This window comes from Phaethon lepturus, unplaced genomic scaffold, assembly GCF_000687285.1.
Source record: "Phaethon lepturus isolate BGI_N335 unplaced genomic scaffold, ASM68728v1 scaffold26911, whole genome shotgun sequence".
In the NCBI taxonomy this organism is placed as follows: domain Eukaryota; kingdom Metazoa; phylum Chordata; class Aves; order Phaethontiformes; family Phaethontidae; genus Phaethon; species Phaethon lepturus.
The window spans coordinates 7899-30318 of NW_010515971.1; the positions used below are offsets into that span (position 1 = coordinate 7899).

At 35.9% G+C, this 22420-nt stretch overlaps 1 protein-coding gene across 1 annotated transcript in view; it reads left to right on the forward strand.

The window, feature by feature from the left end:
- PRKCZ (protein kinase C, zeta) overlaps positions 1-22420 on the forward strand; it is a 64699-nt gene that overhangs the window by 7015 nt on the left and 35264 nt on the right. Inside the window, exons 3-5 of the mRNA XM_010295940.1 lie at positions 1435-1524; positions 1950-2000; positions 21861-21946. Of these exons, the coding sequence (XP_010294242.1) occupies positions 1435-1524; positions 1950-2000; positions 21861-21946 (227 nt within the window). The remainder of the gene's footprint in view (positions 1-1434; positions 1525-1949; positions 2001-21860; positions 21947-22420) is intronic.

Below are 22420 nucleotides of genomic sequence, written 5' to 3' on the forward strand. Positions count from 1 at the left end.
AAAAAAACCCCACAAAACCCACAAAAACCCGTCCCAATGACCATCAAAGTAACTGCTTTTCAAGAGGAACTCATGGTATATGGAGAAAGGACTTTGAAAATGGCTGTTAGGAGTTATTTCTGTTGTTCCATTGGTACACTTAAACTTGGAAACGGAGTTTTCTGACCTTATTAAATTCTTCCAAACAGTTTCAGTGAGTTTTGAACACATTAGTTAAATGTAACACATTCAGATTGACATGAAGGAAGATGAAAAGTTATGAACGGAATGCCAACACAAGCTTTGCATAAGGGGTGGATGGAATTGCAGAATCAATAGTACAGTTAAGTGCAGCCAGTGGTGCACTTCTTTCATTTGTATCTGTGTCTTTGTGAGGTAGCTTTTTTAGCTATGACAACATTAAAACCTAGTATTGAAATAATACTAGGTGTGGATAAGGCATGGTACTTGAGCCCACGCCTTAGTATGTGGTAATGCTTGTGCCTTCATTTATTTTTATATTCCCTGTGAATTTCATTCTGAATATCTTGTAGTTTGGGGTGTGTGGGTTTTTCTATTTCATTTCTTTTAATAGATAGGCTCTTTAGAATACACTTTAAATTGTTGCTGGCATGTTGCCTTTTTGAGAACTTTTAAAAGCTTCATTTGTTGAATCTGCTACTGAATGTGGATACAGAAGACAAAGTCATAGAAACTAAGGCTTGATGTCTGTCTTTGCTGAAAGAGAGGGTTGTTTGTGGCTAGGCAGGTTTCATGATTTGATATTTTTTTTGTTGGCTTTTCTTCGAAAACTAAGTTAGAAGAAAAAATGTGAACTTACTTTCCTCAAAACAGACAAGCAAATCCCAAAAACTTTAGAGACTTTAATGTAAAATTAATTTCTCTTAGATCTCTAAATCAGTATTGGCATATTTGTATCCCATCTGTAACTTTCATCTGTGTTTCTTGTTTTTTACACTTTTTAATCATAGATTGCTTTTCTGTCAGTCTAGCAAGAGAGATGCAACTAGAATCTATTTGTACCTTCATAACTTTTAAGTTACTGTATCATGTTCTGAAGTTAAGGTAGTAAGATAATGGGCCTTTTAACAAAGGGTAAATTGATTTCAAATTAAACTTAAATTTTCAGGTTGCTAGGAAGTAATCTTGCTTTTTTTCTGCCATGTATCAAATATCTTTAAGCATATCTATTCAATTCTGTATTTTGTTGTCCCCTTGCAAACCAACATAGTATATTTCTATGTACTCAGTTTTGGTAAAATTAGAAGGAAAAAAACGTATTGATGTATTTTGGCTTTGATAAAAACGCCAGCTTAATATCAAATGATTGAAAGAAAAGCAATCCTGGAGGCTGGTATATTTGTTACTGACTAATTGAAGTTCTCAACTTAATTCTTCAGTCCTAAATTTGCCTATGTATTGCTTTTTTGTTAGGCGACCCATGTACCATCTCTTCTCAGATGGAACTGGAAGAAGCCTTTCGTTTGTATTGTCAAAACAGAGATGAAGGACTGATTATTCACGGCAAGTATTACACACTTCAAGAACCCGTATGCGTTTGTTGTTAATCCTAACAGCTTCTTAAATGTGAGATTAGAACAACTCCTTTGCCCATCAGATAACTCTTCTTTATGTGCTATGTGCTAAACTATGGTGCCCTATAGTTTAATGTTGTAAGAAGGAAGTGTGCTCTTGGGGGTGGAGCCCAAAGCTGAAGCTATACGGGAGCGTTTGAGGGGGCTTCAAGTTCTAAACTGCACAGATTTCTTAATGCTGTAGTCAAGTATAAGATCTTGTCAGTATGGATGCAAATTTTGATTACGTTATTTCTCATACGGAGTTATTTAAATACTTCTGGAAACTGTCTTTGTGTAAATATATTCAAGAATTGAGGAAGAAGTACTACTTGGAACCTTTTTCACCTAAAAATCTAATGTTTTTGTTTTTAGTCTTCCCAAGTATTCCAGAGAAACCCGGCATGCCTTGTCCAGGAGAAGATAGTGAGTACTACAATGTTACCAAATTTTAGCTTAATTTTTTCAGTCGCATGGAAAATAATTATATTGAAAGATTTTCATAGAGTGACATACATGTATATCTGTTTCGTGGTTTCTTAGTAGAATGTAAAATGTTCAATATTCTATCAACAGAGAAATTACATAAATCAATGTAGCACTGTTTCAGCAGTTCTGAGGATTAATACTGGTTTCTAGTAGCTGATACATTGGGAGAAGGAGGTCAGAATTTTAGATGCATATTTGAATGTGGTCCTTTTGCTTTTGTGGTTCTTTTGTTTTTTTACCTTATAGGGAAAAGAAGTGATTCACTGAAGAAAAGGGAGATACAGCCTTTTTTGTAAAAGGTTATTATTCTCTAAAAAAATTCTGTGAAAGGTAGATAAGCCTCCAGGATGTGGTTTACCTGTATTGCAGTAACTTAACCTGCACAGGGATAAAAGGATTAAATAGCTGTATAGTCATTTTTATTATGGAAGGATGTCATCAGTACATTAGATCATATCTTTGTAAATATTAAGGAAAGGAATGACAGAGTTACCAGATGATGCGTGGCTAGTCACAGTAGTATGAGTAAAAGCTAACTGAAGAACTAAAGGATGTTTGCTCTTATATTTGGAAGATACAGGAACAAATAAAATTAATTGCTGATAAAAGCAAATAATGCATGCTAGGAGAAAACTACTTGGTTGATCAGGATCTGCACTGACAGACTGGCTAAAAATGTGTGGTGCAGCGGTCAATAGTTATGAATAGTATTTTTAACTAGAGAAATAATACTAATGTGCTAATAACTGCTCTGTTGAGAATTTTTATTGAAATTTAGAAGATGGAGTGAGATGGAATAAATACAAAAAATTTACAGTTTAAATATGATTTTTTTGCATTTAAACTACAGTAGATGAAAGTAAATGTAAAAACCAGACCAGCTTTCATGTTGTGACTAGGTTATTAAAGTTGTCTTACAGAAAGAAAAAAGAGTAAATGTACAATACAATACCTGCTGTCCGTCAGCCAATTGGAGAAAGTAAAGTCTGTTTTCAAGGCTGGTTAGAAGTGTTAAAGAAATAATTTTCCTTGAGACGCTTCATTTTTTTTTTTTCAGAAGGAGAAAAGACAGCTATGTGGTCTTCCCTGCTTGTGTTTTAGGGTGAGCCTGACAAGCATTTGTATAGCTGTTTCCAATATACTATTTTCCATATATCTAAGGTTTTTTTTTTATGCCTTGTTTGTGTACTTTCTTGTATTTAGGAGTTCAGTGGGTTTCTTACTAGTTTTGCTCAAGTTTCAAGAAGGAAATGGGCAACCAGTCCACCTTGCTGTATCATGTAATGTGCTTCTACAAACAGAACTTAATTTCAATACTTGCTTGGCTGTAAGTTAGAAGTCAAGTGAGGACTGTGTGGTTATATCTTACTGTATATTGAAAATGTATAGGTTTTACTATGCTGCCACTTTTCAGGTTAGCTTAACAGGTTGAAAATATTGATGGGAAGATATTTTCAGGCTCTAGTTTCATGATTGTTCTGGAAAGAGTATCTAAATATGTTCTTGATGTGAATTGTATAAAAGGAACACTGCTTTATTCTGGGACCTGAGTTATAGAAGGTATTATATCCTAAACTGAATCTCTTCCCTGGAGAGGTGTCAGGTTTGCATCAGCAGGCAAAAATTGAACCTCTGTATCTACAGAAAATAGCAACAGTAAGAGTTTTGGTTTTCCCTGTATCTTGTTACTTTTCCCAAATCTTATTTCGGTGATGATGCTGTAGGATGTTCAATGTCTTATGTGCCTTTGACTTTAGTGAGGACTACAGTAAAGGAGAAACTGATGGATTTGAGGGTTAGGTAGCCTTAGAATGCCTGTAAATGTTCTACCAGGGCAAATTTTGGTGCCAAATGTAAATACAAGTGTTAATACTCCATCATAAGTCTTCAGACTGTGTTCTGTGAAACAGCTGTCTTTCAGTGAAGATGGAACAGTTGATTTTTTTTTTTTTTACATTTCTAACTTTGCGGTACCTATCCCCTTAATTCTGCAACTAAGAATGGAACAACCAAGTCCGGCATCACTACACTATTCAAGGCCGTTTCACAACATGCTGAAATCTATTTTGTTTTCTTTTTCTATCTTGCTTCTGACCTGTTGGATGAAAATTGTAGGGAGTGAACTCACAGGGGCATCCATGCCACTCTGGTTTCCCAATGTAGGAACTGAAAGAACCAGCTGACTCTCGCGCTGCTTCCATTCCTGTAGCTGTTTAAAGAGAGGAGGAAATAATAGTGTTGTACCAACCTAGACTGGTGCTACTCCCAAATAGAATTATTTACCCTTATTTGTGAAAACACAAAGCAAACTGATGTGAAATACTGTTAAGAACAGTAAGCTAACTGGAGGAGAGAAAAAGCTGTTGTTTAAAGGGGTATCTGTGCAAATAATGTGGCCTAATAAAGTTCACTGTGATTTAATGATCTCATTAAAAGTGTAGATATTTTAGTACAGAAGGGTTTTTTGTGTTAATTTGTGAGATGTTTTAGTTATCTCAAACCATGAGATGAACTACAGTAGCACATAGATTAGTGTGGCTCAGATGACCTGGTTATTCTGTCTGTAGGGTATTTCTCCCTACATGGTTTTACAGGTCACATTGAATCATACTTTGATTGTTTAAAAAGCCTGTTCAGTCGGATGTGCTCGGTGAGTGATTTGTGGTCAGGTTTCTCGTAATATAACGGATTAATTCAGTGCATATTGCCTCTTTGCATCCATGGGCCCTGCATGGAAATCTGGTATTGTGGCCTAGTTGTAACTATTTTGAAGTTATTTTACAACAGACCTATTAAATTGTATTGGTGCTAATTTAGCATAAACTAATGCATTCAGTGTTACTGCTTGTTAGCTAAAGGCATACAACAAATGCCTGCATTGTACTTAGACTGTATGGAAATGTTATTGCTATTGGTGATATAGTTTATTTAAAGGACTATTTATTTTGACAGGACTAAAATACTGTCCTTTGTTCAGAAAATATTTGCTATGTTTCAAATTCTTTTTTTATTTTATATGGCTTTATCAATATAGTTACATTCATAGGAAGTAACTTTAAAAAATCAGAATATTAAGTATGCACTTTTCTCCAGCATCATGTTTACACTATAAAGGAGCTTATGAATTTGCCTCAAGTTATTTCCAGAGACCAATAAGCAGTTAACTAGTTTCTCTGTCCAAAATGGGATGTTACTTAAATTAGCAGTCTCTAAATGTGGACTTTTAGTTTGTTACAGACCTGCAGACAGTTTGAAATGTAATTCTTAAACAAAACTATTGAATTGCTAAAATACTTAATTATCAATATATTGCTCAAATTTGTTCATAATAGGTCATGGAGTGACTATTTCTAATAGTATGTGATCTTCGAAATTGCAAATAAATTTGCAGTGAATTTCTGTAGAATTGTAGGTTTTTCTTTCCAGTTCCTTCAGAACAATAATGTTTTGGAAGAAGAGTGCAGAAATTTGCACTTATGTTTTGCATTTATGTTGAAATCTAATAATATAACTGCTATCTGTCCTGGACCTTTGTGAAACTGATATAGTTTTGAGATTGTACCAGCCAGCAAAACTTGACATGCATGTAATCCACTAATGTAACTAAGTGTGTGACTGGTATTTCAGTTCTGTTTGCATTCCTTAAGAAAAGTTCTTTTTGTGCTTGAAGAACTGCCTTCTTATATTGAAGCAATGCTGTCTGCAAGGTAGAATTTTCAGTCTTCAGCATCTGAACTTGTATTGTCTCTATTCCTTTTGCTCCTGAATTTTTGCACTTTTTTTCATGCCAGACCCAGCTCCCACTATAAATGTATGGCTGCTGTTGTAGAAACAGTACCTTTTACCTTCAAAAGAGTTAACCCATCCCCAGAGACTGGGATGGCAGTGCTGCTATGTGGGTGAGGTGGCAGGATTCCTAAAACATCTTGTAGCTCTTCCCAGATCCCGAATGTGACCTCTCATAGGCGTTTCTAGCATCTGCTGGCCTGGAGCCTCGGATACTTTATCACAATCTTGCCTGGTAAAGATGGCAGGCTTTTAGGCCAGCCTTTTGTATTTAAAAATATTTTTACTTTTTCAGTAGATTAGCTATTCTTTTGGAATTGATGTTAAAAAAGCCTGTTTCTGAAATGTTTAGGTGTGTATTTTTCTTCTGTGCCTATGAGTGAGAGCCTTCCTCGTACCCGGATACAAAGCATGGTATCTGATTGGCAGTTTTATAACTTAGTTACTGTAGCCTCTTATTTACACTGACAGATCTTGATCTGATTTATCACTCTTGGTGCTGCAGTGCATCGCATAACAAAGCATGTTCAGCAGAACAATTTCTATCGATTTGTAGGACTTCCCTAATGGAATCGCTGGTTTTATCAGAGAAATACTTGGTTTTGTGACATCAGCTCCTTGACATCCATGCCATGTTTTAGTTTGTGCCTCGGCTGCTAGCTACAGCCTCTCAAGGGAGCCAGTACCACCCGTGCCTGGATACATGAGGCAGGGATGTGAAAGGGAGAGACGGGGGTAACCAGTCTTCCATTAAATATTTGCTCTTAATGTTCGAGCTGATCCTGCCTATTGTCCTTGGTATCTATTGGTATTCAAACAGCGGCATCAGTGGAATAAAGGAAAAATGTTTCATTTCATACCTACTACGTTATAAAGCGTAAAGAATTACATGCTGAAGAAGCTGAAGAATAAAACCCAGTGAGTAATGCATGCTTTTTCCATAGATTTTATGTATCATCATTGTGATTGCTCTTATGAATTGAGGCCATTGATGCAGTATGTGTGTACGTGTGGTGCAGTAGATAATCGAACTCAGCATTTTGGTTATGATACAGCTGCTTTGCCTACCACCCTCCTTTGCAGCCATAGATTGTTACAAATGCAGAGATTCCCGCTGCCTCATGTGTGTAGGGATGTGGCTGAGAGACATCTCAGAAATGCTGATAAAATTGCATTGAAAGGACTCTTGGGGAATGTATTTTAGGAGGAAAAGAACAGAAGAGCGAGTGATGTTGCTGCTGCTAATAAGGGAGATTAATGAAAGACATGTATCCAAAAAGCCCTGACGGTATGTGTTCAGGGCCTGTTTATTGTAAGATTGCTGATGTAAAGATTAACGATTTAGAAGCATCATTTTCTAAGGCCTTTTTGCTGAACTGTGTTTAGTGGATTGTCTTAGATGGATGTTTTTAATTGTGAAATAATTGTTCTTAATGAAGGTTTACTTAGTTTCTAGTATTGTCAGAATGAACTGCTAGTATAATTCTGTATTTTTACATCTGACAAATGGATATGTGTATTTAATGTTAAAATTCATCTCATATTTGGCTAGCTAGTGCTAACAAATGTTAGGGTTGTTTTGGTGTGGGCTTCATTAAATAGAAGAATGCGGACTAGGAAAACCTTTTAATAATTTCATGAAATAGAATGAATACATTTTAATGTATAAGTACTTACGGCATTAGTGTGACAGTAGACTAGTGTTTTTATTATCTAATATTTCTGTCTGATTTTGCTGCTGCTTTTTTGGTGGTGATTACCTTGTGTTGTGGATGTCTCTTATGCTCTTTGTTTATCTGGTCAGTATTTTAGCAGTTGGTGTTTGGACTTCATTTTTCCCCAAGCCATCTTTCGTGAAAATTTCATCACAGGGTCAAGTAAAGGTATCTTACTAACCTAATTATTGTTGTAAGCTATCTTAATTTAGGTATAGATACTTGGTTTTGCTTTAGGTTTTGCCTGATACGATAAAATAGCTCTAAAAGGCTTCTTGCTACAGTAGTGTGGCCTGTAAATATTTTTCTAGCTCATAAGGCAGGTTTTTCCCTTCATTTGTTACTGTATTGGCAGCAGTGATTAGGTTATTCAGAGCACGTGAACCAATTTCATCCCCCAATGAAGAAAGGAACTATTGCGACCATAGAGACTATTCTGAAGACATAGATTGGATTGCACTGGATAATTAGGCAATTTTGAAACTGCTAGTAACTCTCTCCTGCTTTTTAGTAATTGAACTGACAGAGGGGAAAATGTACTATTTTCAATGTAAGATACCTTGTTGCTTAGGAATTGAAAATAGCTGTGTCATAGTTTCTCAAGAATACACAAAATCTTTTCCTTTGTCGTCTTAACTGTGTACTACCTATTTTTTCAGATGTGCCATATTTGAAAAATATACATACAGATTGTGAGACAGTGTAAGTTACTGAAAACAGAATTGTAGTTAAAGGTCTATTTTTCTTATCATTTAATGTTTTTAATTCTAAAATAACTTTAACATTTTTCTTAGCTATGTGACATCCAATGAAGGCTAGAGAGCTAGGCCTCCCTTTCATAACTGAGGTGTGAAATGGAAAACAAGCATCTGATTGCAAGGTTGATATATTCCCTTACTTTAAGATACTGGATGTCTCAGCAGATGTTTGTATACCAATTCATAAACTTTAAACTAAAAATACAAAGGAATAAGGAAGACTTGAGCTAGGTTTTTCAGGTGTCTTAACAAATAGCCTGTGTTCTTTTTTATTTGTTCTACCCCCTCTCTCTTAGCTATTGCTCAGAATGTGGTATAATCATGCAGTAGAGATGTCACCTGGTTTTAGAAAACTTTCCGTGAATGTAATGTGTAGCTCCATCCTCCGGTGTTATCTCTCTGTACTTCCAATCTGTACACTTCTCATAAGTTGTAAATCCACTTTTGATATAAAAGCATTTGGGGTAACTAACTAACTTGGCAAGAAGATGATGAAGCTTTTTTGTGTTGGAATTAGTGGACATCTGTGAGCCTGTTAAAGGTTTGTTAGGCCTGTCTGTTTCAGTAGCTTGAATGAGCTATTTAATGTGTAACCCCTTAAATTATATGGACAAGGTAATTGTATATTGTGATTCTGTGTAATGCTTTTTTAAAATTAGTTGTTCTATGCAAGTTACAGATTGTAATGTTTAACTGAGCCATAGAAATAGCAACAGAGGCCTGCAGGGCAGATAAATGTGAGAAACAAGATTTTGTGAGAGATTTCAGGTGCTGCTAATTTGAAATGGAGAGCACTTCAGATGTGAAGCATTATAAGACTAAGTAGTGATAACAGTTGGCAAGCCATGGAAGAATTGCTGTCAGTACAAATCTGGATGGTAAATAAATCTCCTGAAGTAAAAAAACCCCAACAAAACAAACACAAACAAAAAAACAGCTGACCAAAAAGCAGCTAACTTCAGGTGTGCTGAAAGGCTGGTTTTCAGAAGAGGCATGCGAGAGTCCTAGTCATCACTGTCAGTGCAAGAGTTAAGTGTTGAACAGACTGTGCAGTTCTGTCCTTAGACCACAGGGGGAAGGTAGTGACTTGGGTAGTGGAAAAATTAAAAACTGAGATTGTCAATATTGACTAGGAAGCACCTCATTTGTAATGGAACTTCAGAATTACTAATTCTTCTGCATCTGTAAGTGCTTGTCCTTGAGTTAGTTTCTGGTTTCCTTTTAAATATTTTCCCAGCCAATATTTGAAGGCAAAACTGCAAGACTTTAGTATTGTCCTCTTCACTTTTACAATAACATGCTGATTCTAATAATAATAATAATAATAATGCTATTATATGCTTCTTCCAATAATTTAGGTTATCATCTACCATGTTCTTCAGTAAAGCAGGTACAGATGCCCTGTGACTGGCACATGACTCCCTGTTCTTTAGATTGTCAGCTCTGATAAAAACTTTTCTTACCCATAGGGATTGCAAAGAAAGGAAAACCTCAGGCAGGCAGTGATAAAACTGTATTGTAGAGCCTGAAACAATAGGTCTGGGATTGGAACTGATCCATTAATTTCAAGGTGAAATCATTGTTTTTAACAATAGCACTACAAGCTACCTCAATGTTACTTTAAACTTGTTAGAAGGAATAGCTATCATAAAATGATTTTACACAGCAGATCTCATACTATGCACAGTAGAAATCAAAAGGGTTTTAGGTGGGAAGCAGTGTGTAAATTTTGCAAATCTGGTATAATTATCTCCCATTCCTTTGTAGGGTGAGTTGAAAGCCCCCTTTCCAAAGCTGAAAGACAAATACAATCATTAATTTGAAGGATTTAAATGTGCTTTAACATGTTAAACTCCATAGCTTTCCATTAAGAGACTAGATGAAAGGGCAGGTACATAAGACTGTGTGATATGCAGGTTTTTTCCCCATAAGGGTGAGAAGCTCTGAGATAGAAGGTTGCTTTCTTGGTAAACAACAATAATTCTCTGCATCCTAAAACAATTAACTAAGCTGGAAGGTTTACTCAGTTTGCTATTAGTATATAATCATTTAGCCTGAAATATAACAGGTATGATGAATAACTCATTACACTATTCAGATTTATTTTTTATTTAGCTACTGTCCCTAAATACTAGGTTTAGTGATACTTTATGTTGCTGCAAACTCTACTTCTTATGTTACACCTATGAAATGTATAAAAGCTGTATCCATATAGTATATGAGGAAGCTTAGAAGGAGTAAAAGTACAAATGGGAGAATATCTCAGATTAGTTTTATTTATTGAATGATAAAACCTGAGCAATTCATAAAACTCAAATTGTGATACAAGAATGGACATTGTATGCACTTAATTTCAGCTTTCCTCCCAACACAAAACAGATTTAGGTACAGTGAGGTACAGGTGTGTCAAAACTGTCAGGTTGAAAAGCGATAGGTCTGGAGAGTTAGTCCTGCTGCAAGGTAATAGTGTCCTCTGTCGTACTGAGGTATTGTATGCTTTTTTGGATATAATATTAGAGATGACTGATTAAATTGGAAAGAATTCAGAGAAATACACTACAGAGTGTGATTTCTTAGGAAAGATGAAGTACATCTTTATGAAGTAATAGCTAAACTGAGTTTGTCATTCTACTAATACTGGAATAATGTAAACATTGGGAAGGGGAATGGGACTGTTTTAGAGTTGATCATCAGCTGAAATAATGGAACCATGCTGTGAAGGAAAATGTGTCCTAAAACTGAGACTGTAGGAACCAAGTAACGGTTTCAAGGGCATTGTGAAGGCCACCTTCTAAAAGCTTTATGAATTTGAAATAAATGTTAAATCCATTTTGAATAGCTGGTGGGTTTTTTGAAGTTTCGCATTTTTAGGATGACATAATTAAATAGGTGTTGATGCCTATCACTTGAGGGCCCATCAAGTAATTTAGTATGCACTGGAAGAAAACTTATATATCATCAATTTAATATAAATGGTAACAACCTAAAAAAAAAAGGAACTCCATGGTTTTAATGAGAAGTAGGTGTGAACAGCCCATGGTAAATGCATTGCCTAAATTGTCAGGGGTTTAGCTAATTTCAATTTCATTTTAAGCAGAGGTTCTATAACTTTTGGTAGTTCTGTGATCATCAGCCTCATGTTCAATAGTGGTTTGAAACACAAACAGAATTGTAAGTATGAAATAAGGGGAAAATGAGGTGTGTACAACAGGCCACAGCCAAATCCAGGTTTCAGTGCAAGGAGAACAAGACTAGGACTCAACTTAGAAAAAGACAACTAATATGAAATTGTATCATATGAAATCATATCATATGAAATATGATACAATTAATTTAAAAATCATGTATGGCATGGATTAAGTGAAATTAGTTAGCTGTTTCCTACAGGACAAGAAGTATGGCTCTTAAAATGAAGTCTTCTAAAATGTTTTCTAGGGGATTTGTCAGTAGTTAGCTTTTTTGTTTTTCTTCTTACCGTTTTGATGGATATGTAATAATTTGCTATTTAAGATGAAAAATGAGACTAGGTGGAAACTTGGTCTAACAAAGTTTTATCTGATCACACTTCAACAGCCTAGGTTCAGTTCCTTCTGATTGCTGTCCAGCTCAGTCACAAAAAGAACTGGAATTCTTAGCCCTTTCAACTACCAATAGATACGGATTGTGCACTCAAAGGATGGTGTCAAGTCTAGATTTAAGATTCCCCAGCAAGTCTTAAATCATGCAGGCTACTGATGATAAACTAGAATCAAATTCCTGCAGGAAGCTTCATTGGGTTGCTTCTCACTTCTTTGTTTGCTGCCTTCAGAAATTCCAGACTGCATAGTAAACAGAGGCTTTCTGTTGCCAGGCTTTTATTTATAATAGAAAGTAATGCTTCATATATGTACTAAGACACAGAATTGTAATTACAAGAAAGTGGCCTGCAACATGGATGCTGACGTAGACTAGAAAAGACGAATGTGTTCTGCTTCAGTAATCTGGGCTTTGTTGCATTAAGTGCTTGCTAAATACAAATTATGGAGGTTTAGTTGAAACTAAAATTTGTGAACATGAAAAATGAGCAATGCCTAGATAAAAATATGCCTAAATAAAGGTGTCAGTTTACTAGTTCGGTAAGTATACTGCTCAGAGGTTTCTGTTGCATAAATGGAGTTCCATACTAAAGAAATGCCTCATCTCATGCTGAAGTTATTTTGCTACAGATTGCTTAAATATTCAGAACTTCATTTTGATCTGCTTCAGTACTAAGTTAGGTAAATTAAAGAATTAGATAATTTAAATATGTACTGGTTCAGTACTCTTTCAGCTTGATTAAAAAAACATTTTAATGCAGATCTGAATTCATGTTAATAGAACATTAAATTCAGTTTTCACTGTAGTAAATCTAATGAAAGTGATTTTTATTTTAGGGAAGTATATGATGCATTCATCAAAAGAAGCCTTTTGGACTTTTATTAATAGAATGCAAGCTTCGTTTTGAAGTGTATGTAACCACTGTGGCTTTGTAAACAGAGGAGCCAGCTACATGTCATGAAAGGATGTAAAGTTTAAAATTGCATAGAAGGCCAAGTTAGAGAAAACTTGAACTTTGTTCTTTGCTAAACAAAAATCTTAATCATCTTCAAAAGTATGGATCCACCACCAATTGTCTTCTGTACCTTTTCATAACATGCTCCTTCAAATTAAACAACAAATACAGTGTCATTTGATCCTGTGTTCAGGACAGCCTTGTAAAACATATATGTCAGAGACACTGAGAAGGACATACATCAGGTTGAGGATCTCTCTGCATATCAGTGATCACATAATCAGGACATCTTCACTTCTGGAGTAGCATCCAGTAACTGAATTTAGTACGGATTTCTTCAGTAATGCTTTGGGTACTTTGTTATTTTTCATTACATCTGATAAGTTTTACATAAAATCATAAAATTTTGATCTTGGATTGCAAAATTAGGATCTGTGTAGCAAAGCCCATGACCCTTGCGTAGAAAAATGTGTTTGAGTTCTGAGTTAGTTCTTCAGCTGGCAATGAGAATGGGCCTTGTGAAGCAGGGAAGTGTCTTTTGGACACAGGAAACATAAATACCTTCAGTCACCTTTGAAACTATACCATTTTTCTTGTGTATCTGCCATCTTAAATTTTTTGGATCTTTTAAGAAAGATTTTTACATAATGCTAGTAAAATAATGTTCTCCTTTTAATCTGTCCCGTAATGCTATCATATTTTGGCCATGTAGTTCCAAAATAATTACCCTCCTTCCAAAGGAAATGAAAATTTAAGTTCATTGGTGTATGTCCAAGAGCGTACAAAAACTTCTATAGACCCTGTATACGGGTCAGTGTATCATTGTATATTTAAAACAAATGAACACTTTTCAACACATAACTGTCTTGATGCATGAATACCAAATTTGTTTTCACTTAACTCACAAACATTGTTGCTTTGACTAGATAATATATGAGTAAACTCTGGGCTGTTAGTCACTGAGTCATAGTTTAACAGTTCTTAGTGATTAGTTAATAAATGGTTAGTCTCACAAGTAAAAAGAGAATTCAGATTCTGTGGTTGACCTCACAGTTGGTGTTCCAGAACTCGGTATAGAAGTGGGTCACCCGAAGTTGCTACAAATTCTCCACCAGGTGATTGGGAGGATCCTACTCTTACCCTAGTTTAATCCCAGATTTATCCACCTTGGTAATGTTGCACGTGTATTCAACTGTTCAACTCCTACATGCACAGCAGTCTTTAATGAAAGGAAACAAATTGTTGAATGTGATGTAGCTCTGTTAAATTGTGCAGCCTGTCTTTGCTGAAGGTGATGCTCAGTTTTGCCTGAGGTTCAGGATGTAACTGTCTGCTCCTGTGCATTGCCTTGTATGCAAGCCAGATGGGCCACTTCAGCCGTGGGACTTGCTGCACTCGGCAGCCTAACCAAAGCAATTACACTTGGTATCAAGGCAATCTGGATCAAGTAAAAATATGGGTTTTGCTGTATCTTATTGAAACTTTTTAAAGTCTTTATTTTTTTATTCGCTGAGAACATGCCAAGTCCTCAGGCATTTGTTTGCCATGGTTGTTGGAGGGTTACATTTCCATTACAATTTTTAAGAAATAATTATGTAAATTGTGTTTGCTGCTAAATGTTTAGATATCTCTTTTAAAGTATCAGTTTCTTTATCTTTTTTGCTCAAGAGATTTTAATTCAAATCCTTGGATTTCTCCTCTTTGTTTGATAGCTGAAGCAACTATCTTGCTTGTTGTTCTGTTAGGATGCATCGTTGTCTTCTGGGTGTCTCTGTGAGGTGCATCTCTAAGGCCTTATCCACAACAATTTTCCTATTGATCAGTCCCTCTGATCACAAGTACAGGGAACTTTGAAGGACAACTTATGTATTGTCTAAATGTTTTATTTCTTGTACTTCTGTGGATATAAGGTGGTGTTTTTTTGTTTAAGTGAAAGCCTGTATTTTAAAAAATTTTTTTAGATCCCTTTGTTTTTTAATTTTCTTGTGTATTTTGGATGCAATCAGTATCTGTAATGACAAGGCAACCCAGACTTTCTGATTGCCAGTCATATGCGCTTTTTCACTTAGAAGACCAAGAGAAACCATAAGGCATTAACAGGTGTGATTGATCTAAAAGGGCATGCAGCACCAGTGCAGCAGACTTCCAAAATGGGATGCTAGCTCTGTTTTTATGCGATGGCATTGTCTCTGTAAATGTGACTTAGCACCTCGCAATGGCATGGAGCCATTTTAACAGAAGGGTAGGAATATGAGCAACCAAGATCTCATGCGTGAGAAATGAGTGTGTATGGAGGACTAGCTTTCTACCTCACGGTCCTGAAGTGGGAGTCAGTTGGCCCCCTTCTAAGTCAGTGGGGAATAGGGTATTCAAACACTATTCTAGCTGTGTTGCAACAAGTGCCAGATAAATATTGCTGTTCTAGGAGATAAGGTTTTATTTCCTTGTTGGTTCTCTGGTGATGCTATATGTAGTACACTTTCTTTGTCATTATTGCTATCTTAATTGCTCTTGGTTTTTTTTTTAGAGGTGGATCTGACTGCACTTAATTTTAGTATTCAAAAAGGAAAAGAAGGATGGGGATGTGATTCCCCAACTGCTTGTCAGTTTGAAATTAAATTAAAAAAAAAACCATGTTCTGACCATTTTAATAATGGCAAGAGGTGAAATCACGTAATATCTATATATTGTTAAGGATAGTCTCTTCCTTTTCTAACTTCTGAAAAGGAATGGCACTTGTACATAGCAGCTTATTCATAACAAAAAGGGCCAATTAGCTTACTAGACAATGTATGTCTGTTACATGCTTCAGAAAGCAGTATTATTGTTTCAGTTTAACTATTTGGGACATATTAAGTAACAGATCTGTGAAACAGCTTACTATCAAAGTTCTCTAGAATTTACTTTCCCCAAATTTGTTGTATCTTTATCTGTACCTATTTTTATATGTTATCTTTTTAACTAATTCAGAGTCTATCTGAAAAACCAATACCAATTTCCTACTTGCAGTTCATGAGTTTTTTAGAGAATGCTCATGTGTCTGCTCAGCAAAACATTAAAAGAACAAAACAAAAACTGGGCATTCTCATACTGTCCAGCTGGCAGGCGATGTAATTGGCCTGTAAACAAGTTGCATTAATCTCTGAGAAGTGATTTGCAGCAATAGCAAATTATCTCTGTGCTTAGTATAGTAAAAGATTTCATTATAGTTTGATCACATAAAAGCAGACTTTGGAATTGCATTTGTAAGTCCAAATGCAAAGAAGTTATTTTTTTATGGCCATTTTACTGCCATTCGTTGGTGTAAACCACACTTCTCAGACACCTGATGAATTCTCTTATATATTCTGGCAAATACAAGCATTTCGAAACTCTCAGATTAAAAAAGTAATATTTTGGGCTTGGGGCAGGTTGGGCCTGTCTTTTAAATTGTTTCTCTTCTCCAGTGCTGGGACAGTATGTTGCCATTGAAAAATAATTATGCCTTCTGTTTCTCCCTGCTTACCAACTTGCTTTTTCAAAGGCAAGCTTCACATCCTTTCTGCTAAGTTCCGAGGAGATCATTTTGGATTGGAGGAGTATCTTCTTCTGTAGATCAGTTAATTTGGAATGAACACTGAACAATAGACAAATTGCTCATCCATTTGTGTCCACAATTAAATTTGTGTGTGTATTTAATTTTTTCCTTAAAAGTTTTTTCTACAATATTTTTAAAAGATGAAGAACTCCAACCCTAGAGAATAAATATATTTACAAGGTTGGTTCATGGTGCATTACTATTAGTGATGTAGGTGCACAGCTTGACAACAGAGAGAATTGTGCAACAGCAACAGTCAAATGTTTCACATTGCTTTTTGTTTAGAGGCAGATGGTTAATTTTGTTTCAGACATTCAGTTTGAGTATTTTTATTGCCCTTGTAATCTTAACTTGAGAAAGTCTCCTCTTTCTTTTTTTTTCCTCCAATTTTCCAATCTTGGAAGTAGGTAAAGTTTGGTATATTCATTGTAACTAGCATGTGTATGTGTTTCCCAATAAAAACTTGTTATCCCTGTTAGCAGCTTAAAATGTATTAAAATGTAAAACTTGTTCACATACAAGGCGAATATTCAATTCTTTCTTTTTTGTTAGGTGAAGGCTTGTCTTTAATACCCATCAGAGAGGAAAGATTACTTTGTTTAATTAGGGGTATGATATCTCCTTCAGCCTCCAAGCAGCTAACTCAAAGTCCTTAATGAGTTAATTGATCTGTACTGTAAAATAAATGAAGAAGTAGCCATTTTCACTAAACATAGTAATTAAATACTCATGGTATTGTGATGGCATTCCTTTTTGTAGGTGGCTGGGATCAAGCGTGGCTGTAAAAACTTTTTGGTAGTTCTTAGTTATCAAGAATCACAGGATCCCTTATTTGTTTTCATCTAAAGTGTTCTAGAAACACATACCAAAACATTTGGTTTCAGGTTCAGAAGTATGTGTTTCCCGTATGAAGTGTAGGGGTGAAATGCATACTAAGGTTAGAGCTTTGTTCACACATTACAAAGAACACTGATAGATTTTTTTGTTTCTTATTTCAAGATACATACTTATTGCCATTTTAAGAACCTGTTTATTGTTCAGGATGGTCTGTTTGGTATAGTATAGCTCTAGTTAGGATTTTGAAGCTGATAATGCTTCAAAGTAATAATGATACTAAAACCCCCAAACTCCTTTTTATAATCTGCCATTAGCTGTAAGCAAATTTTAAAGGAGAGTGTCCTGTTACATTAGTGCATTACTAGATACATAGAATACACACTTTAGTCCAGGTCTGTAGGTTCCAGGTCTAAGCAGGTTGCACAGGATCATGTCCAGATGGCTTTTGAATATCTCTACAACCTCTCTGGGTGACCTGTTCCAGTGCTCAGTGAACCTCACTGTGAAGAAGTGTTTCCTGATGTTCAGATTTGTTTCAGTTTGTGCCCACTGCCTGTTGTCTTGTCACTGGGCACCACTGGAAACAGTCTGACTCAGTCTTGGTTACACCTTCTCTTCAGGTATTTGTACACACTGAGATGTCTCTGAGCCTTCTCTAGACTAAACAGTCCCAACTCGCCCAGCCTTCCCTCATATGAGAGGTCCTGCAGTCCCTTAATCGTCTTCATGGCCCTTCTCTGGTCTCTCTCCATTAGCACCATGCCTCTCGTGTACTCGGGAGCCCAAAACTGGACACACTACTCCAGATGTGGCCTCACAAGTGCTGAGTAGAGGGGGAAGTATCCCCTCCGTTGACCTGCTGGCACTGTTCTTCCTAACACAGCCCTAAACACAGGCTAAAACAGGTCCTAAAACAGGACACTGTTAGCTGCCTTTGCCACAAGGGTACATTGCTGGCTTGTGTTCAACTTTGTGCCCACCAGGACCCCCAGCTCCTTTTCTTCAAAGCTGCTTTCCAGCTGCCTGGCCCTTAGCATATACTGGTGCCTGGGGTTGTTCCTCCCTTTGTGCAGGACTTTGCGCTTTCCTTTGAACTTCACGAGGTTCCTGCCGCTTGGTTCTCCAGAGGTTGAGATCTCTGGCACAGCCATTTGCTGTATCGGCCACTCCTCCCAGTTCTGTGCTGTCGGTGAACTTGCTGAGGGTATGCTCTGCCCCATGCAGATCATTCAGGAGGATGTTGAACAGAATTGGAGCTACTGTTGTCAGTTTTGGTGTGCTGATGGTCGCTGGACTCCAGCTAAACTTTGTGCCACTGACTGGATAGGAGTTAGACATGAGTACTAGTATTGATGATACTAAGAACATACTGTTCTGTCATATAAATTTGATCTCATTGTGTAACAATAATAAAAATAGCAGAACTAGTGATATAAAGGTGTGTCTTGCAATGACTGCTGTTTTCTCTTTTTTTACCTTAGCCCCTTTTAGAGATGGGAAATAGGAATTGGTTTGCCTTAGACTGTATGCTGAATCAGTGGCAGTCATAGTGGTAGACTGTAGGGGTTCCTACTTTTTTAAAGCTATGCTATAATAAGCTCAGGTTTTGTTACGCTGTTGCCTCACAAGTATATGTTGTAAAACCTTGACTTTGATTTAATATTTATCATTAATTAGGGAAGTGACTTGCTCCTTTATTTACAGACTTCATCAGCCCAAGCTGCTTGTTAACTTTTCATTCACTTAATACTCCTCATGTCAGTGATAAGCTAATGTTCAGAACACAGATGTATTAGCTTGCCTCCATATGGTGCTTTGTCTAATGAATCAATTAGCTATTTTGGACAAAATCCTTGTGAAGGTTTGTTTTTTTTCCTCTTGGTGAAAAGTCATCCTACAAATGGTGGAACAGTCTTTCATTGATGCTTTTGTGTTTGAGCATATTTTTAGGCAAAAACTTTGCAATAGTTTTGCAAGGTTCTCATTTAAATTTTTTTGCACTTAGGAAAGCAGGGGTTTTTGTTGCTTTAAAGTTTGTATTTGGCAGATTTTGAAGAGCTATGTGAGTCAAACATATCAAGTGATACACCTCTATTCTAGTGACTGTATCTTTGCCACTTCTATGGCATGCAGTCTTTCAGCTCCTTTGAGAAGTTGTTTTTTTTCCAAATTCTTCACAATTCATTTAATAGTGCAATGTCTGTTTCAAACACTTGCAAAGTAAACATTTGCACATGTGAATAGAGTAAGGTGAATGTTTGTGGATTTGGCACTGCAGGTTTGTGGAGTCACAGAAACTTCAGTACTTTTATTTGCCTTGCTTTTGAAGGACAAAAATAGAGTATCTAAAATCAGTATTACAATCAGTGTTCATACATTGTATGTCAGCACCCTGTGATTTTTTTTTTTGGCTTGCTCAATATTAAGTTAAAATAATTTTTCAACAAATAAACTATCTATCTACTACTTGTGTTACCTTTTGATGGTGAAAATGTTTGGGTTTTTAATAACACAATTAAAAAAGACTTCACCTTTGATAAGGTGTGGGTATTTAAAATATAACCGTTTAAAACTTAAGACAGAAACAAGAATAAACTTTAAGATGGCTTTGCATTAACTTCTGAGGATTATAAATTCACAGTTCAATATCTTGTCAGAACATGGCAATGCTTATCAATCGAGTCTATCAAAGTTTTTATAGTAAATGTTCTTTGCTGTGTTGTCTGGGGCATTTGGGTTACATATTTTTCTACATATGATATTGGTTGTTACAGATTGTTTCACTTGTATTAGACTGATTAAAGGATAGCATTAGCTGCTAACATAATACTGGACTCTCAGTTTAAAAACAAACAAACAAAAAAACCACATCATCACCCCCCCCATCCTGTTCAGCTTCCTGATTGAGATTCTCACAGAAGTTGCAACTCTTCTAGAAGAGAAAAATTAAGCGATATCATAGACCCTGTTAAGGTGACAGGGAATAAGCGAGGATCATTTTATATTGATGAAATACAATTACTTATTACAAAACTGAGTTGTTTGGGTTGGCAGAACCAGTGTACCTAGGTACCAAATATAGCATATATGTAGCCACCCACAAGATACTGTAAAAGTGTATATTTTGCTGTTGTTTTCTCAGAGTTATTTATACTTCCTATGCTGTTTCGTCCTTCATTCCATATGTAACTGCTGTAGTTACTGGTTTTTCTGTTCAAAGTAGGTGAAATACATTTTGTACAAGCTGCCAACTGGGTTAAGTTGCATTATAACTAGTATAAACAGTTTGTTTTTAAAAAGGCATACATAAAACTTTTTATTGGAAAATCTTATCATCGTGTTTTTGGAGATAGCTTTAAAATAATGATATAAAAATAAAAGTTATACTAGTCTTTCACATTTCTGTTTCAAGTAAGAGGATATTAGAACACCCATAAAAACACTGTAAAATACTTGTCTTGGAAATGTTTAAGGGGACGTGTCAGACTTGTTTCGCTGTCTAAAATATGCTTGTTAACTTTAAATATTACGGTAAACTTCGAGAACTTCCAAATTTGAATTTCTTAATAGGTGTAATTCGAACTAATTATTCAGCAGTGAAAATCTTGCCAAATCTGACTTTGTTTTTCATTTTTTAGCCTCTGGGTAGCAGGAGTGTGTTGTCAGTGTTAAGATCACTGCTGAATTTTTTGCTTAACGCACCCCCCTCTTCTTTTGCTTCCAATTCCACCCAGTACCTAATTGTATTGCCTGCTATGGAAAGCTCATGATCCTGGTTATGTGCCAGGGGTTGGCTGTTGTCACTATTACAGCTGTGTGCAGCTCCAAATAGTACCGGTGTTGCACAATACATTTTTCAGTACTTAGTATTAAGTATAAATTCTCTAATTAGCCAGTCACAAAAAAATTGCACATGTGTGTCTGAAATGTGACAACAAAAAAGATTTGGTGTAGATGCTAGGTGCTATCATGTATGGCCTCTTGGAAAGTGCGGCTTAAACAGATTAAATGATTTCTTGTTGTTATGTTTAGAATATATTGGAAATCATTGCAGACATGCAGCTGAACTGTTTCCCTAACAGAAGAAATACTTTGGTAATGTTTAATGGCAAGATAAAAATGAGGTCAAATAATGTAACTCTCAAGACTTGTAGCATCTTTAATATTGCATATCTAAAGCAGTATTAGCACTAAACATCCTTTCTGTGTTCATGTATGAGGTGACATGGCGAGATCAGCATCGTAATTTTACCAGAGGAAGCTGTTTCTTTAACAGTTATCTGTCCCTCTCACCTGAGCTTGAACAGCAAGCAGCCAAGAAACTGTAACAAGATTATGATCATGTGAGGAAAAAAGAGACAGGGATAGAGAAAAGGGAGAGGCAGTAGTGAAAGCGCATCCTGCAGAGGCTGTCATTTATGGCTGCCTTTTAAAAAAAAAAAAAAAACCAAAACAAACCAGCAGGGATTTTAGCTGTGTGTTGATATTTAGAAAAGCAATATTGTTTTAAGTTGCAGCTTGCTTAAACATAGCATGTCTGGTATTGCTGTGCTACTATGCTGCTGCTTTACACCTTTTTAATTTCTTTCTTAGAATCAATTTACCGACGTGGAGCCAGAAGATGGAGGAAGCTGTACCGAGTGAATGGGCATTTGTTTCAAGCCAAACGTTTTAACAGAGTGAGTACTGTTGCATAAAATGTTGGGTTTTGGTAATGTTCTGTGGTAATTGTTTTCTCAGTCTGTGCTTTTTCTGTATTTGAATGTTGAAAAGAAAGGAAAAGCAAGATGCTTATTCATGTGACTTCTTGGTCTATACAGTGTTATTCAGGTCAACAATCAGAAAAACTTGAAAGTCTTTGAATCTGGGGTGGAGTTCATAATATGTGATTAGTGGAAATTATTTTTAAAGTCTCTAAAAAAACCCCTCGTTTTGTGACTGTTTAAACTGATGCATACTTAGAGCAGCTTTTCTCCTCTCCACTCTTTATGTGATTGTTTGCTTGTTAGCATAATCTTTTACCTTCAGTACTTTTTGTCGTTGTTAAAGATTTGAGCTCTTGATGTTAGCTTTAACTATTTTTAATCTGAGGTATTACATAATCTAACTAAGAAAAAAATTATCTGGTTTAGTGAGCTAAAGTACAACTGCAT